The sequence below is a fragment of the Schistocerca gregaria genome, chromosome 5, assembly GCF_023897955.1.
Source record: "Schistocerca gregaria isolate iqSchGreg1 chromosome 5, iqSchGreg1.2, whole genome shotgun sequence".
Taxonomy (NCBI): domain Eukaryota; kingdom Metazoa; phylum Arthropoda; class Insecta; order Orthoptera; family Acrididae; genus Schistocerca; species Schistocerca gregaria.
This window is the reverse complement of record NC_064924.1, coordinates 82760936-82774790: the sequence shown is the minus strand read 5'-3', so window position 1 is coordinate 82774790 and position 13855 is coordinate 82760936. Positions and strand designations below refer to the sequence as shown.

General features: G+C 40.2%; 1 protein-coding gene across 1 annotated transcript in view; it reads right to left on the bottom strand.

Annotated features, from left to right (window-relative positions):
- Window positions 1-13855, bottom strand: part of LOC126272923 (Bardet-Biedl syndrome 4 protein-like) — a 108421-nt gene that overhangs the window by 64472 nt on the left and 30094 nt on the right. The window contains exon 6 of the mRNA XM_049976214.1: window positions 6790-6943. Coding sequence (XP_049832171.1) covers window positions 6790-6943 — 154 coding nt within the window. The remainder of the gene's footprint in view (window positions 1-6789; window positions 6944-13855) is intronic.

Genomic DNA, 13855 nt, shown 5'->3' with positions numbered 1-13855 from the left:
CTGAAGCCTGCCTGATATGCTGGAGTTATATTATTTATTATCCCTTGAATTCTGCTAAGGATAAGTCACGCCAGTAGTTTGAAAGATGTGCTTAGCAGTGCAATTGGGTTGAAACTTGAGGGGCCGTCTACTTGCTTTCCGCACTTGAGGATTGTTAGTGTTATGTGCAATTTTGAACTGCTGAGCTACTTTTCCAGACTTGAGTGCATCACTGTAGAACCTCTTCAGCCAAGTTCTTCCATGTTCCCCAGTATAGAATGTTTTATAAATTCAGGGAATATGCCATACTGTCCTGCTGCTTACCTCAATTTTGCTGTGTTGATAGCCTCATTTATCTCTCTTTCATTAAAGCAATCTGATAAGGTGGTGTTATGATGAAGGTAGCTATTTCTTCATTCAGTTCATTCTTTATCTTTTCTTTGGTAGTTGTGTCCATAGAGACCTTCTTAGCTCTTGATCCAATGAGTAATACTAGTTCTGGTGGTGTTTTCTTTGGCTGCTGACAGCAAAAATTCATTGCAGTTCCAAGTTTCCTTTATAATGTCCATGCCTTTCTGCTTGAATGAATGAAATTTAAACTGGAAGTCAAGTCCATCCATTTACACTTTCTTCCTTCATTCAGTGCTCTAGGGTTTTCAGTCTGTTGGTACTCTGCATATACATTTTTTGTTTTGTCATCCCAGCAAGGCATGTAATGTTTACTGAGCCCTCGTCGTACATTGCATTTGGATGCACCAATTGTGACTCCCACAAATCTCTTGTAGTTTTCTACTTTTGGGGCTATCCAACATAGGTTGCTGTCAACCTGTAGTGTACTGAACCCAGTTAACTTTCCTGAAACCCATCTTTGCTTGTTAGTGGAATTTATGATAGGTATCTCAAGCCCTGCATTTATTATTGTAGGGTGGTGTTGACTACTTTGGAATCTTTTTAAGACTTTTCTGGTATTACTCAAAGGAAGTGTGTTTTAATCAGTGGAGAGAAAGCACAGGTCAGGTTTGGTACCAGTCTACCACCTACCGGAACCAAAGGTTTTCATTTCTTTGGCATCATAACTAATACTGAGGTTTTTTCCCCCTTCTACCCATTCTACTAGTTGCTCTCCATTATTGTCATCGTTTTATAACCTCAAGTGGCATGACAGCTGTTGAAATCACCTATGTATACACATGGATGAGGTACAGAGGGTAAGACTGGAGTGGCCACTGGATATTCAGCAGTTTATCGACTGAAACAACAGTTAAGCCACTCAGCTCCAGATAGATTACTTCAATGCCATGTATATCCCTTAATATCAGGGAGCTTATATGATAGAGCCATGTACTGATGATGGCAGATATCTTACCACCTTGAACCTGCAATCTGCAGTGCAGAAGTGCATTGACAAATGCTGGTACTATGGCTGACACTAGAAACATCAGTTTGTGTAGCAGCATTGGTTTTCTGGACTGACTATTTGAGAATGGAAGCGAAGGAGGCAACAAAAATGGGTGGCTGCATGGCCTGCTAGATCTTTTTGGCTTCTCTATAAGGGATGCACTTTGTTGTTTTTATCTCCCGAGTCTTCCTTTCTTCAAGCAGTCTCTACTCCAGGCAGTGTGATCCCCTGAGCAGCCGACACACTTTGGAGGAGGTGAACAACCAACTCCTTTGTGGGTGGCCTTACCATAGTTGCAATAAGTGGCTTCTCCTTTACAACTGAGAATAGTGTGCCCAAAGCACTGGCACTTGAAACAGTACACTGGGTTGCAGAAATAAGGCCACATGATTAGGCTAAGGAAATCTATCATGTCATGATCTGGAAGTTTTGTGCTGTTAAATGAAGTATAAATGAGTCTGGTCTGATCAGATTGCCATCCACCCTTTTCATTATGTTTGGCATGTCAACAGTGCCTTCTTTGGCCCACTCAGCTTTCAGTTCTTGCCTCAGAATCTCAATCAGATCCCTGCAAGGCACAACACCTTTGCTGTAGTTCAAGGTGTTGAGCAGTTCAGTTTCTATTGCATACTCTCCAAGCATTGAGTTTTCTGGAGGTTCTTTACTTGTTGGAAACCAATAGTTACTACCAACAGCATTCCACAGCAGAATCATCTGACTGACTTTCTGGTGGTTTTTTTACTTGTTGGAAATTAACAGTTTCTACCAAGTGTTTCATTGCACAATCACTTGACAGATTTTAATTTCACAGCAATTACCTTTAAACCTTTTTGAATGTAAAAAGGGAAACTTTCTTGAAGATGCCTTCCTCTTTAACAATTATAAAATGCAGTCTGACCAATAGCATGTGTTCTGTTACCATTAACGTAAGCACTCTGAAAGATCCCTGAGGACGGGACACATAAGCCCTATTGCTGGACTGGGTGCTGATTCCCATTTCACTGGAAGTGAAAGAATTTAGTTTTAAGGGTCCCATCTTGGTCACATGAGCAGCTAGGGAAATACAGGTCTGCTCAGACAGAGCCCTGCAGTCTGAGTAAGTGTTAACAACTGAGGAACAGCAGGTTACCACTAACGAATGTTCCATCCCAACAGCTATGCACCTCATACCTTGAGATTTAGGGCTTTTTATAGAGGTTTCTTTCCTTCTTCATGAACCAGGCAGACAAGCCAAGATGCCCGTTGCCTATGTCCCTCTTCACACCATACAGTGGTCCTGAAGCATGTCTGCAGCTCACGGCAACAGAGGACTGGCAGCACATACCAGTCCCCAGCTCAGGAATCCGTACCCACCAAATGAATGCTCAGCCCCTGAGGGAAAAGTAGCATACTATCACAAATTTATTCCCAGAGTGGCTACTATCGCCCACCCCTTGTATCTACTGCTTTGGAAAAGTGCTCCTGGTGTTTAGTGTGCACCCTATGAGCATACTTTGGTGTGGCTTAAGGATAGTCTTCATGCTGTAAAATGTCCTGCAAAATTTCAACCTGGCCACAGACATCCCAATACAATGTGGAGATTGTCCTGGCCCATCACCATTCTGATCGCATTGAATCAACTGCCTTTGTGTTGAAAACACTCGGATCGGACCAGTGACATTATTTTCAAGTGGGAAATTTTCTACAACTTAAAAAAATTTCATGTGTTGTAGTATAGCGCAAAAATTTCATTTAATTGTCTACCATAAGCCCCTGGTTTCTCTGTTTAACCTATTGGTGTCCTTACTGGACAAAGCTGCTTTTTGTCTCCAGTGATTGACTTTATTCTTATCCTTGTACAATTTCGAAATCAATTTTTGTCCCACATCACAACATGCAAACATGGGTGCTTTTTCCCTGCTCACCATGTGCCCTGATCACTCGTCTGACCTGGAGGAACTGCTTGGTTTCCAATTAGATGCAGAGGTGAGGCTCATGGTGAATGGCTCCCCATCATCAGTTCCCATACTGTCTCTGCTACAATGGTGGATCCAGTGCTCCGGGAGGTCATATGCAGTACACAACATAGGTTGTCCAACCATCTATTGGGCTGGGCTCTGAAGCCACTCTGGAATTTTAAGTGTTGCACCACCACCTCTCCTTCTTGGATGGCGTTATTTTCCTGTCAATCAAAGGATTTACTCCCTGCATTGTGATTACAGCTGCTCTGTGGCATGAGACCCTCCGTTTATTACATTGCTGTGCTGCCATGTGTTTCTGTCGGGCAGCAATCCAGAGGTGGAATGCTTTTTTTAGCCTGCTGCAAGTGTTTGGGTCAGCAGGCATCACCAAACACTGCTTTTTTGCCGTGGATGGCCCCTACACAGCCCTAGGAAAAAATCCACTAACTTTTGCCAGTCCTTTTTTAGATACTTCCTGGTTATTAGCAATTGATATTTTTTCTTGTTTTCCTTATGTTGTTCATCATTCATCTGTGACAGCAGATGCAAATGTCAATGTCCCGTTGAAGATATTCAACACAGAAGGCTTGCCTTGCACTACAGTTTCAGACAATGGTTCTCAGTTTGTGGCACAATCTTTCAAGTACCTGCGTACACACAATGGCATTTGCCACATCACAGTGCCACCTTACCATCCGCAATCAAATGGTGGGGCAGAATGCCTTGTCCAAACATTTAAGAAGCAGATGTGCACATACACAGAAAATTTCCCAGCCAACAAGGCCCTCACATTTATTTTTTAAGCTCTTACAGAGCGACACCAATTGGTGCTAGGAATCCCACTGAGTCCTGCATGGCTGTCAGCCACAGACACTACTCAACCTCTTGCTGCCAGGCAGGCATCCCCCAGTGGCACCAGTTTTGCCAACATCACAGTTGGCACACCACTCTATGCCAGGGTATTTGGACAGTGCCCACCCCAGATTCAAGTCATCATCCACTGCCAGCATGGTCGCCACATCCTCACAGTTTGCACCAAAGACCAACTCAATGTATGCTATCAGAACCAGCTGCTCCCTGAGATGGGCACAAGATCCCCTCCTCGGGCCTGATGCCCCATTCTTTGTCGGCCGCCGGCGCTCTGGGTGTCAAATGGGCCTGGCTGTGCCCGCCTACCTTGACAGTGAGGGATTCGTCAGCACTGATGGCACAATTTGCTTCCTGTGGCTAGTGTCTCTCACTGAGCTGGGCAGGTAACACTGTCAGTAGGGATGGAAGCTGGGTCTCTGTCGCCAGAAACTCTCCACTGCAGTCCATCATCGTCACTTTGTGTGTGAAGTCCCCTTGTCATAGACTCTGACATCCATATGGCTCCCACCCCCTGCTGCCGGGCCTGTGCACTGTCATTTGTACTCGCTGGTCCTGGCAGATCGGGAACTTTTTGTGCCTTTGTCGCCTGCCCCTGGCACCACTACAGATGCCATGGATGTCTCTTCAGTCACAGCATTATAGACAGTGACACCTGGTGTTACGCCCCCCAAGGAAGGAGATGTGTAGTAACTCACCAGTTATTACACCTACTGTTCATAGCAGACACATAAGTCAGGTCACTATGACAAATGGAGTGCACACTGGCATTCAAACAGTGTGCCCACAACTACACCAAGTGGCCCCTAGAGGCAGTTCGGTCAAGGACCGCCATCACCATGTGGGCTGTGCAGTACTACACCAGCAACACCTGATGTGGGTGACTTTATGAGGGTCCAAGAAATTGTATCTCTTTTACAGCTTTGTTTCCTTGTGTTCCCAGTTAGAACAAATACCATGTAACTTTTGTCCAGGATAAGCATTACAAATACGAATTTGGTCATAAATAAATTCAGCTACTGTCACTGCTAATTCCTTAATGCAAAAACTACATATTAACTTTTTTCATTATAAATGGCCACTAATAAACTCACTTTTACAGTTTGGCACTCTGCACTGTGATGTGGCAGGGTACTAATGTTCTGTCTGGTGACCTCACCATTTGATGGAACACTGCTGTCCACGACACAATATAACTTTGACATCCAATACCAATCTGTCTTTAGGACAGTGAGTCACAGACCGTGATCACACAATGTACACAAACAACATTTGTTGGCGGTATGGAAACCAGGACCTACATGTGCCCAGACTCGTGCATCTTACACTACAATGACCTGCACCATTTTGAGGCTTCTCTTATTTTATTTCCTTTCCTTTATTCCATTGTCAAATATTTGCTTTGCATTTCTTTATCATTACAATTTTATGCTTATCTACAGTTAAGAGTATTTGTTTCCTTTAACACCCATCTCTTATCTAAGAAAAAAATAATTACTCTATGAAAAATTGTGTTACTCGTATACAATGCATTGTTAGTGTGCACAATTATTTATTGGATATTTCTTGACAGCTACACATCTCACAAAATAAAGACAAATGTCTGTAGATTATGCCTTACAATATCACACAAAACAATTAAACAACAAAGTTTTTGAGGGGCACTCGAGTAACTAATACAATGGATTTCCACAGGAAGGCCCTATCCAAGTACCCATACGCAGTTTTGTCTTTTACGTGTTAATTTTACATTTGTAAACATTTCATTTTCTTTATGAAAGCAGTTGTTTTTCTTCATTTTTCCTGTTTCATCTTTCTTCTGTAGTTTATTAGAATAAGTTCATCAACCCTAGCAACACCAGTGCATTTTGCATAACATGTACTACCAAGAAGGGTGGGAGGTTACTTTATGCTAAAAAAATTCATTAACTGTCACTGACTTTTATGCACAACATACTTTTTAAAGACATGAAGATGCGTAAGAAAGGTCCTGAATGTGAAAATTTGAATATGCCATTTGCTATTGAAAGTCGTGTTCACCACTAATCCTTAAATTTTTTGATTTAGTTTTTCTGAAAAATTTGAAATAGTTGTGGAATCTGGTATAAGAAATCAATAAAAGCAATAAACTTTTTTTTTTAATTTATAATATAAAGTAACAATACTACGAAACTGGAAGTTGCTACTCACCATACAGCAGAGATGCTGAGTTGCATATAGGCAACTGAAGCCACACAGAGGCTGCAGTCATGTGTGAGTGAGTTGTGCTTGTGCTTGTGTTTGTGTGTGATCTATTTTCAACAAAGTCCTTGTTGGCTGAAAGCTTTAATTGTCACAATCTTTTTGTTGTGCCTATACGCAACTCAGCATCTCCACTATATGGTGAGTAGCAACTTTCCTTTCCCTAACATTGTTACTTTCCATCCTGGATTTTCCATTGTTTGATTTAAAATATAAAGAACATGGTTAGATTATGATACTGGTATTGCGAGGTTAATGCTTTAAAAAAAAAAAAAAAAAATACATCTTAGATCACTAAAGACTGCATCCAAACAAGAGAGATTCGCCCAATAGCATGAACATCATACAAATTACGGTACTTACCTGCATTATAGAACCCATTGCCAACAATGCCTTTGCTGAAGATGGGTTATGTGCTAAAGCAGAACCCAACTTCTCAAATGCTTTCTGATACTCTCTAAGTTTCATGTAAAGTAAACCAAGAGTTGTAGCAAGGTCAGAATTTTCTGGGTATATGCTGAAAAACAATTAACAATTTTTCAGCACATTAAATAATTGTTACAAGCAATGACAAAACATGTTTGCCAAGATTAAACATCACAGTTACAAAACATACTGAGGGTTTCTGAAATCTAAGTATCGATAACAGAATTCCCCGCGACATTCTTTAATGAAAATTTTAATACAGGCACTCAGAAAACATAAATCACTACACTCAGATCTTGACTGAAATTGTTAGGAATGAAATAAATAAAATTGGTGCTGGTCCTCTGTACTTTTCTGCCCTTCTCCTTAGTTGATTTAGTCATTTGTAATGGCATCTGAGAGGCTAGATAATAAAAGTACTGTACTCATATCTGCAAAACATTAGTATGTTACTAAGGACTCCTTCACAGCTAAATCCACTCACTTCCAGATAGTCCAACTGCAGAATTAACTTTTAGGCAATTAGTTTCATAATTACATCGCCATCTGGTCCCAAGCTCAGAATGTGAAATGAGGATGATTACCTGGGTTGGCATACAACTGAGTGTCAGACAGCAGTAAATAGACCACCCCCAGAATTTAATGTTCATAAAACTATATTTTAAATCATGGTGTCAGTTTCAAGCAGTAATTATTATTTTCAGCTGTCTGTCACTATTATTTACAAGACTGTAGGAAAAGACAGACTGCTACTTACAGTAAAGAAAACACATTAAGTTGCACACATGTGCCCACACACACACACACACACACACACACACACACACACACACACACACAACAACAACAACAACAACAACAACAACACATATCATTATACACACTAGCAAGCATACATGACTGCCAACTCCAGCATCTCGGGCCAAGATGTGCTTGCTTGTGAGCATGAATGGTGTGATATTTCTCTTTTACTGATGTAGACTGTGGCCGAAAACTTTATCTAAGTGTAAGTGTCTTTTAATTGTGCCTATCTGTAACTTACATGTCTTCTTTACAAAAAGAAGCAATCTCTCTTTTCCTGCATTGTTGATATTCCTACCTGGAGTTTCCATTGTTTGATTTTGACATTATTATTTTCATCTGTTACACTGTCAGAATGAGTGACTGGGTGTTAATAATTAATGAATGAGCCCATGAATCAAATTATGTAATCATGCAGTGAGTCACATATAAGGCATGAAATGCTTAATGTAAAATAGCCAGGTTAGCTATTTTGAAAACTAAATATTTATTTCTGTACTTAATATAAGTAAAGATAGGTTGGTTTGAGTTTCTTTGCTTTTCGAACAATACATATTTTGGCATATGACTACATTAAATTTGGTGTTGAGGATTGATCACAGAGCGAATTTTTCATGTTGTTCAAGAATACCAAAAAAGCTGATTGGCTACAGCCAATTGCAGAGGAGAACGAATGTGCATCTTGGAAGCAGGAGGCATTTGAATATGCTAAAGTACAGATTCAGCTTTAGCAACATGACAACATACTTCTCAGTGCTCTAGTTGTTTTGCATTAAATAACCTAATATAAATTTTATTGAGAAACTGAGTAGTTCAGAAACTAAGATCTGCTGTAAATAATGTTTCTAGAAGTTTTGGTACTTACAGTGAAAATTCTAATTTCTTCCAGTGAGTGAATATTCAGCATGGCATATGGCATACTCTGTGTGTGTGTGTGTGTGTGTGTGTGTGTATGTGTGTGTGTGTGTGTGTGTTGTGTGTTTTCTTCAGTCCAAAGACTGGTTTGATGCAGCTCTCCATGCTAGTACATCCTGTGAAAGCCTCTTCACCTCCGAGTAACTACTGCAACCTACATTCTTATGAATCTGCTTACTATATTCATCTCTTGGTCTCCCTCCATGATTTTTACTCCCCCCCTTACTCCCCAGTACTATACTGGTGATCCCTTGATGCCCCAGAATGTATAATGCCAAACGATTGCCTCTTCTCATCTGGGTGTGCAACAAATTTCTCTTCTTCCACATTCTAATTAGTACCTCCTCATCAGTTGTATATCTACCCATTTAATCTTCAGCATTCTCCTGTAGCACCACATTTTAAAAGCTACTATTCTCTCTAACCAAAACGGCCTTGCTGTGCTGGTACTGGGAACAGCTGAAAGCAAGGAGAAACTACGGCAGTAATTTTTCCCGAGGGCATGCAGCTTTACTGTATGATTAAATGATGATGGCGTCCTCTTGGGTAAAATATTCCGGAGGTAAAATAGTCCCCCATTCGGATCTCCGGGCGGGGACTACTCAAGAGGATGTCGTTATCAGGAGAAAGAAAACTGACGTTCTACGGTCGGAGCGTGGAATGTCAGATTCCTTAATCGGGCCGGTCGGTTAGAAAATTTAAAAAGGGAAATGGACAGGTTAAAGTTAGATATAGTGGGAATTAGTGAAGTTCGGTGGCAAGAGGAACAAGACCTCTGGTCAGGTGACTACAGGGTTATAAATACAAAATCAAATAGGGGTACTGCAGCAGTAGGTTTAATAATGAATAGGAAAACAGGAATGCGGGTAAGATACTGCAAACAGCATAGTGAACGCATTATTGTGGCCAAGATAGATACGAAGCCCACACCTACTACAGTAGTACAAGTTTATATGCCAACTATCTCTGCAGATGACGAAGAAATTGAAGAAATGTATGATGAAATAAAAGAAATTATTCAGATAGTGAAGGGAGATGAAAATTTAATAGTCATGGATGACTGGAATTCGAGTGTAGGAAAAGGGAGAGAAGGAAACATAGTAGGTGGATATGGATTGGGGCTAAGAAATGAAAGAGGAAGCCGCCTGGTAGAATTTTGCACAGAGCACACTTAGTCATAGGTAACACTTGGTTTAAGAATCATGAAAGAAGGTTGTATACATGGAAGAACCCTGGAGATACTAAAAGGTATCAGATAGATTATATAATGGTAAGGCAGAGATTTAGGAACCAGGTTTTAAATTTTAAGACATTCCCAGGGGCAGATGTGGACTCTGACCACAATCTATTGGTTATGACCTGTAGACTAAAACTGAAGAAACTGCAAAAAGGTGGGAATTTAAGGAGATGGGACCTGGATAAACTGAAAGAACCAGAGGTTGTACAGAGTTTCAGGGAGAGCATAAGGGAACAATTGTTAGGAATGGGGGAAATAAATACAGTAGAAGAAGAATGGGTAGCTTTGAAAGAAGAAATAGTGAAGGCAGCAGAGGATCAAGTAGGTAAAAAGATGAGGGCTAGTAGAAATCCTTGGGTAACAGAAGAAATATTGAATTTAATTGATGAAAGGAGAAAATATAAAAATGCAATAAATGAAGTAGGCAAAAAGGAATACAAACGTCTCAAACATGAAATCAACAGGAAGTGCAAAATGGCTAAGCAGGGATGGCTAGAGGACAAATGTAAGGATGTAGAGGCTTATCTCACTAGGGGAAAGATAGATACTGCCTACAGGAAAATTAAAGAGACATCTGGAGATAAGAGAACCACTTGTATGAACATCAAGAGCTCAGATGGAAACCCAGTTCTAAGCAAAGAAGGGAAAGCAGAAAGGTGGAAGGAGTATATAGAGGGTCTACACAAGGGCGATGTACTTGAGGACAATATTATGGAAATGGAAGAGGATGTAGATGAAGATGAAATGGTAGATATGATATTGCGTGAAGAGTTTGACAGAGCACTGAAAGACCTTAGTCGAAACAAGGCCTCCGGAGTAGACAAGATTCCATTGAAACTACTGACGGCCTTGGGAGGGCCAGTCCTGACAAAACTCTACCATCTGGTGAGCAAGATGTATGAAACAGGTGAAATACCCTCAGACTTCAAGAAGAATATAATAATTCCAATCCCAAAGAAAGCAGGTGTTGACAGATGTGAAAATTACCGAACAATAAGTTTAATAAGCCATAGCTGCAAAATACTAACACGAATTCTTTACAGACGAATGGAAAAACTAGTAGAAGCCGACCTCGGGGAAGATCAGTTTGGATTCCGTAGAAATGCTGGAACACGTGAGGCAATACTGACCTTACGACTTATATTAGAAGAAAGATTAAGGAAAGGAAAACCTATGTTTCTAGCATTTCTAGACTTAGAGAAAGCTTTTGACAATGTTGAGTGGAATACTCTCTTTCAAATTCTAAAGGTGGCAGGGGTAAAATACAGGGAGCGAAAGGCTATTTACAATTTGTACAGAAACCAGATGGCAGTTATAAGAGTCGACGGACATGAAAGGGAAGCAGTGATTGGGAAGAGAGTGAGACAGGGCTGTAGCCTCTCCCCGATGTTATTCAATCTGTATATTGAGCAAGCAGTAAAGAAAACAAAGAAAAATTCAGAGTAGGTATTAAAATCCATGGAGAAGAAATAAAAACTTTGAGGTTCGCCGATGACATTGTAATTCTGTCAGAGACAGCAAAGGACTTGGAAGAGCAGTTGAACAGAATGGACAGTGTCTTGAAGGGAGGATATAAGATGAACATCAGCAAAAGCAAAACAAGGATAATGGAATGTAGTCGAATTAAGTCTGGTGATGCTGGGGGAATTAGATTAGGAAATGAGACACTTAAAGTAGTAAAGGAGTTTTGCTATTTGGGGAGCAAAATAACTGATGATGTTCGAAGTAGAGAGGATATAAAATGTAGACTGGCAATGGCAAAGAAAGCGTTTCAGAAGAAGAGAAATCTGTTAACATCGAATATAGATTTAAGTGTCAGGAAGTCTTTTCTGAAAGTATTTGTATGGAGTGTAGCCATGTATGGAAGTGAAACATAGACAATAAATAGTTTGGACAAGAAGAGAATAGAAGCTTTCGAAATGTGGTGCTACAGAAGAATGCTGAAGATTAGATGGGTAGATCACATAACTAATGAGGAAGTATTGAATAGGATTGGGGAGAAAAGAAGTTTGTGGCACAACTTGACTAGAAGAAGGGATCGGTTGGTAGGACATGTTCTGAGGCATCAAGGGATCACCAATTTAATATTGGAGGGCAGCGTGGAGGGTAAAAATTGTAGAGGGAGACCAAGAGATCAATACATTAAGCAGATTCAGAAGGACGTAGGTTGCAGTAGGTACTGGGAGATGAAGCAACTTCCACAGGATAGAGTAGCATGGAGAGCTGCATCAAACCAGTCTCAGGACTGAAGACGACCACAACAACAACAACAACAATATTCTCTTCTTGTCTAAACTATTAATAGTCCATGTTTCACTTCCATGCATGGCTACACTCCATACAAATACTTTCAGAAAAGACTTCCCGACTTTTAAATCTATACTTGATGTCAACAAATTTCTCTTGTTCATAAAGGCTTTTCTTCTCATTGCCAGTCTACATTTTATATTTTCCCAACTTCAACTGTCATCATTTATTTTGCTTACAAAACAGGAAAGCTCATCTACTACTTTAAGTGTCTTGTTTCCTAATCTAACTCCCTCAGCATCACCTGATTTACATTCCATTATCCTTGTTTTGCTTTTGTTGATGGTCATCTTATATCCTGTTTTCAAGACACTGTCTATTCTGTTCCTGCTGTTCCAAGTCCCTTGCTGTCTCTGACAAAATAATGTCAGCAGCAAACCACAAAGTTTTTATTTCTTCTTCTTGTACTTTAACTCCCACTCCAAATTTTTCTTTTGTTTCCTTTACTGCTTGCCCAATAAACAGATTGAATAACATCAGGTATAGCCTATGACCCTGACTCACTCCATTCTCAACCACTGCTTCCCTTTGATCCCCTCGACTCTTATAACTGCCACCTCGTTTCTGTACAAATTACAAAGAGGATTTTGCTCCCAGTATTTTAACCCTGCCACCTTTAGAATTTGGAAGGGAGTGTTCCAGTCAACATTGCCACAAGCTTTCTCTAAGTCTAGACTTCTATAAGCATAGGTTTTTCTTTTCCTACCCTAATTTCTATGAGAAGTTGTAGGGTCAGTATTGTATCATGTGTTTCTACATTTATCTTCAACCCAAACTGATCTTCCCTGAGGTCGGCTTGTACCAGTTTTTCGTCTCTTCTGTCAAGGACTCGTGTTAGTATTTTACAACAGTGACTCATTGAACTGATAGTTTGGTAGTTTTCACACCTGTCAGCTCCCACTTTCTTTTGAACTGGAATTATTTTATTCTTCTTGAAGTCAGAGTATTTCATCTTTCTCACCAGATGGAAGAGTTTTGTTATGGCTTGCTCTTCCAAGGCTATCAGTGCCTCTAACGGAATGGTGTCTATGACTGGGGCCTTGTTTCAACTTAAATCTTTCAGTGCTTTGTCAAATTCTTTATGCAGTGTCATATCTCCCTTCTCATCTTCATCTACATCCTCTTCCATCTTCATAATTTCATAATATCATCGTCAAGTACATCTCCCTTGTGTAGACTCTCTATATACTCCTTTCACCTTTTTGTTTTCCCTTCTTTACTTAGGACCAGTTTTCTGCTTAAGCTCTTGATATTCATACAGGTGGTTTTCTTTTCTCCAAAGGTCTCTTTAGTTTTCCTGTAGGTAGCATCTATCTAACCCCTAGTGATATATGCTTCAACATGCTTACATTTGTCCTCTAGCCACCTGCTTAGCCATTTTGCACTTCCTGTCAATCTCATTTGTTAGATGTTTGTATTTCCTTCTGCCTGATTCATTTTTGCATTTTTCATTTTCTCCTTTCATCGATTAAATTCAATATCTCTTCTGTTACCCAAGGATTTCTACTAGCCATCATCTTTTTACCTATTTGATCCTCTGCTGCCTTCGCTATTTCTTCTTTCAAAGCTACCCATTCTTCTTCTACTGTGTTCCTTTCCCCTGTTCTTGTAAATCATTTCCTAATCTTCCCTCTGAAACTCTCTGGTTCTTTCAGTTTATCCAGGTCCCATTTCCTTAAAACCTTGCCTTTTTGCAGTTCCTTCAGTTTTAATTTGCAGTTCATAGCCAATAAATTGTGGTCA